Below are 4728 nucleotides of genomic sequence, written 5' to 3' on the forward strand. Positions count from 1 at the left end.
GGACTGCAGCTGCGACGCCTGGGTTCCGTGGTTAGCCTGTCCCCATCGACCGGAGGTGTGAGCTGGGCGAGCTATGAAACCTCAGAGCCTCATTTTCCTCGCCTAAATGGGAATAAGAAGTCAGGGGACGGATGAGGGGATTACATGAGTGAGTCCCGGTAAAGCTCTTAGTATGTGCTCATTAAACACCGTTATTGTTGCTCCTGTCCTGCCACCAGCCTTTGGCAGAAGGCAAGGACCTTGGACAAGGCACTTGGCGTTTCTGGTCTCCCTTTACCCAAGGCCCTCGGATCTGGGAAGGGGGACTGACTGGCTGTGATCTGACTCTGGCCACAGCCTTTGCCCTTTTCAGTATCTATCTGGACCCATGCGGCCAGGTGGTCACCAAACCCTGGGTTCTATGAAGTCTGGTGAAAGATGACCTCCAGGTCTTCGGCCACCTGGTCCCAAGCTGGTGCAGCCCAAGTTAAGTATTCCCTGGCAGAGGAGGAAGGACCAGCGCCCGATGGGAGGCTGGCACCGGCTCATCTTCAGACTGCCTATTTGATGTTTGATATCGTTGCAGAGATTTGGCAACTTTTTATTTGCATCACTGGAATGCAAATAAAAAGACACTTAGAACATTTAATGTGGGCCTCGTGTTGCATTTATTAACTCATGTCATCCCTATCACGACCCCACGAGGGAGGGACCGTATTAACTCCCAGTTACCCTCCGAGGAAGCTGGAGGTTCTAACAGTTTAACTCACGTGCCCTGGTGAATGGAAAGATCCAAACCCCCAGACCCTTTGAGAAAGGGACAGACCTGTGAGGATTAAACTGTCCAGTTCAGAGGATGGACGCCAACGAGCCCCTCTATGTGCATTATCTCAACGGGTCCTCACAGCTGACGTCAGCAGGATTAGACGTCTCCTGACCTGGAAACTAAAAGGTGGGAGAGGTTAGGTAACTCCTTAGAGAATGCCCAGCCAGTCTGAGAGCCGAATCTGCTTTTTCAGCCAGCCTCAGGTCTGGACACACCCATCTGTTTTCGGGACTTCGCCATCACTGAGCCGCCTCCTCTTGTTCTTGGGGAACGTATGCCCTCCGAGCTGTGTGTGGCCTGGGGTAGGGTCAGCCCAGATCTCTGACCCGAGAGCTGGGGAAATGGCTGAAGACAGAAGGGTACAGAGAAAGCCTCTACATGTGAAGCCAGAGGGTGGGCCATTAACTCACCTAGTCACCATTGCCCTCACTTTTCTCCACTCTCAAATGGGAAGGTTGAAATAAAGTATTTCTTCTTTTTTTTTAAGCCTTTATTTTTTTTGACAGACGGAGAGAGACAGAGTGTAGGCAGGGAGGGGCAGAGAGAGAGAGGAAGACAGAGCAGGCAGCAGGCTCTGAGCTGTCAGCACACAGCCCGATGGGGGGCTCGAACTCATGAGCCCTGAGATCATGACCTGAACCGAAGTCCAACGCTTAACCGACGGAGCCACCCAGGTGCTCCGAAATAAACTATTTATAATCGAGTCCAACTCAGAGAGTATCTAGCGTCTTCACTCAGGCTTTGAATTGGTGTCGGAAGCCCAGGGCCAAAATTAAAGGTTGCTGTTCTCACTGTGAGCTCCGGGCTTCTCATGGCAGATCAGGAAATGTTCAGGAACCCAGCAGCTTTCCATCCTCATCCCCTGCTCCCAAGGGCCCACCCTCAGAACCAGGCAAATGGTCCTAACCATGCGGAGTGAGTATTACCCTGTGGCTGAAGGAAATAAAACAAGAGCTGCAATTATCCCTGCCCAGATATGTAGCACGGAAACATCTAGAACAAAGGGTTTCTGCGATCCGATCAAGTGTTTTTGAGACACCTCCAACCCCTTCCGGCCTGTTATGCCTTTCTGTGCTTGGTCCAGGGGAGTGGGGCGAGGCAGGAAGCGGGTAATGAGGAGAGAAGCCAGCAGTGGGCGACTCTAGAGAGAGGTCAGCGCAAAATGCATTGGCATCCTCGAGGAGTTTTGCTCACTGTGTGTATTATTACGAACATGCTCAACTTGGACAAGGGCCGGCAGAGGCCCAGCCATCCCACTGCACACACGAAGTCCTTAGCAGGATTTCACTCTAATTGAAAAGAAGCAAGTTGCCTTTTTAATTTAAGCAATTAACAGTACCCTGCAGTTAACCACTGTGATTGGGTTACTTTCATAACCCACATGTTTCCTTTCAAAAAATGAAACCTGACAGCTAGTTTGTCAGCACTGAGTGGTGGGTCGTGAACTTGATTGGCCAGATTTGTAGGGGGAGGGGAATTCCCCTTCATTAGAGAGGCGGGTCCAGCTCCTGCCATGGGCTTGTTCTGGAGTCTCTGATCCTTTGTTTTCCCATCTGTAGACCAAGTTCAAAACCACCTGCTGAATATCTGGGGGAGAGAGTGCCTCACAAGGACACAAAGTCACAACTGCCCTTTTCAGACACCCGCGTTGGGAACCCACTCATGGCTGCCGTGTTCTGTCCATACCCATCCACACCCCCGTCTTTCACCACAGGCTTCTCTACCTGAGGTGTGCAAAGAAATCTGGACGGGACCAGTCAGCGCTGTGTGCCGCTTGCTGCCTCCTGACCAGCCTGTGCGACACCACCGGAGCGATTCTGGCCAGACAGCTCACAATCCAGGTGCGGAGGGCCCCCGGGTGACAGGAGCTTCACCATCGAGGTGCAGCCTCACCTCATGCCCGTGCCCCGGTTGACTGCGTGCCCCTGCCCAGCGCTCCTGACTCAAACGTCACCTCAGTGAGGCCTAACCAGAGGTCTCGTGTAAATGTGTGCCCTCCCTGCACCGCAGGTGCGCCGGCCTCCTTCATCCCATAGCGGACCCCCGAATGCACCATCTAGTCTACTTACTATGTTTATTGCCCATGGAACTAACTGCTAGCGTGTCAGTTCCCCAGGGACAGAAATTTGTATTTACTACCGCATCCCCATCCCTTAAAACAGCAGCTGGTGCACCGTAGATGCTCCGTAAATTGTGATTGTTGTGGTCATTGTTTTAGAGCCTGGAGCCCGGCCTCCGTGCAGACAGGGCTGGCTGAGTGCTTTCCCAGGTGGCCATCCAGGCTCCGGGGGAAGTGAGAAATGGTTTCGAGCTTTCCCGAAGTCTAGGCCCTCCAACCTGTGTAGATGGGGCGTGTCCCCAAACGCATATCCCACAAGAATATGTCCTGCAGTCACCTCATGGGGCCCGTGCCGCCCAGGTAGACACGGAAGAAGGCAGCTTCGTGGCCGGGACACACGGCTGGGAGTTCTAGACCCTGCTTCGAACAGTGTTGTCTCACAAACAGACCACCTTTCATGTTGGGCGCCCATTCTCATGGGCTGGTGGGACACAGTGGTGCCCAGCCCGAGTCCAAGAATAAGAGCCGATGTTTATTACGTCCTTCATTGTGTCCTTGGCATTGAGGGCTTTCCTGCAGGTGCTAGACTAAGCACTCTCCAGGTAGTGCTTCATGCAATCTGCTTAGCACAGAGGGAGGCAGCGTTTCTATCCCTGGTCTACAGACGAGGAAACTGAGGCCCAGAGAAGTTCCGTGGTTGGGTCAAAGTCACACAGCAGAGACTAACTGTGCACCGGAAAGAGTGCGGCATGGGAAATGGAGGGCTGGGTTCTCCCTCCGCATAAGGGATTGCTCGTTGAAGCGCCCGTCTCCCCGTCAGGCAAATAGAGGTGCTAACCAGCCTTTCCTGGGGTTGGCAGGCGGCTTCCGTGGCAGGGAGATGAGGTCCGGGATGAGGGGTGCTGTGGATGCTGGAGCGTGTTTGAACCCCAAGACTCTATTTCCTTTGCCCCCAGGTGTTCACTGGCGCCTACTTAGCAGCTGTTGACCTGCTGAACTTTGTGTTCATCCTCTTCCCAGTCTGCGGCTCCAAGTTGAAGTCTAATTTGGGTGAGTGTTTGGCCATCTGTTCCTGCCTTCATTCCTCAGCGCGCCAAGCGCCTACCCCCTGTCGTGCCTCAGCTGGGCCCCTGCCAACCACAGACTCGTGAATGAGCTCGGAGGCCGCGTCCAGATCAGAGAGACGGGGCCCTGAACGGTCATTAACGCTGCTTGCGAGGAGCTACGTGCACACCGTGGGCAGCCAGAGGGAAGGATGTGACGTTGATTCAGGGACCGCAAGGAAGGGTATTCCGGGTGAAAAGAACAGCATGGGCGAAGGCCAGGAGGGTGGGTGTGCACGGCTGTGGGGATGAACAGTGATCTCTCAGTCTTTGAGCCTGGGGTGGCCAAACACAGCCCGTACCTTCCAGAAATGGATGCCAGGAAGGGGCACAGACCCCCTCAGGCAGAGTGAGGGCTGGAAGTTCCTGAGATAGGATGGGTCACCCCGAGTTTGTGGGACTGGGCATTCCCGAGAAAGGGCCTCAGGGTGCCCGGGGGTGCTCGCGTCGGTGGGGTGATGTAAGAGCCCCGAGCTGCTCAGCGCTGCCCAGAGGAGGCATGGTCCTCCTAGAATTTCCACAGGACTCTCTGCTTCATATTTTAAGGAGATTTCCGAGACCATGCTCCGTTTTTTGCTCACAGTTTCAGGCCCTGGCACAACCCTAGCTGTGCCGGTTGAGCTCTGGGCCAGGCTCTGTGGAGATTTTAGAAACTGCCGGCCCTTGAGGCTTTCCAGCCTCACAGAGGCAACTCTGTGGACAGACACATGTGAGGATCACATGCTTTGAGAGCACTGAGGAAGGAGAAGAGCGCCGGCCGT

General features: G+C 54.3%; 1 protein-coding gene across 1 annotated transcript in view; it reads left to right on the plus strand.

The window, feature by feature from the left end:
- The window catches only part of TMEM44 (transmembrane protein 44), a 38514-nt gene that overhangs the window by 5902 nt on the left and 27884 nt on the right, over positions 1 to 4728 (plus strand). Inside the window, exons 3-5 of the mRNA XM_077754509.1 lie at positions 999 to 1107; positions 2402 to 2646; positions 3821 to 3914. Coding sequence (XP_077610635.1) covers positions 999 to 1107; positions 2402 to 2646; positions 3821 to 3914 — 448 coding nt within the window. The remainder of the gene's footprint in view (positions 1 to 998; positions 1108 to 2401; positions 2647 to 3820; positions 3915 to 4728) is intronic.

This window comes from Crocuta crocuta, unplaced genomic scaffold, assembly GCF_008692635.1.
Source record: "Crocuta crocuta isolate KB4526 unplaced genomic scaffold, BGI_CrCroc_1.0 scaffold70, whole genome shotgun sequence".
Lineage (NCBI taxonomy): Eukaryota > Metazoa > Chordata > Mammalia > Carnivora > Hyaenidae > Crocuta > Crocuta crocuta.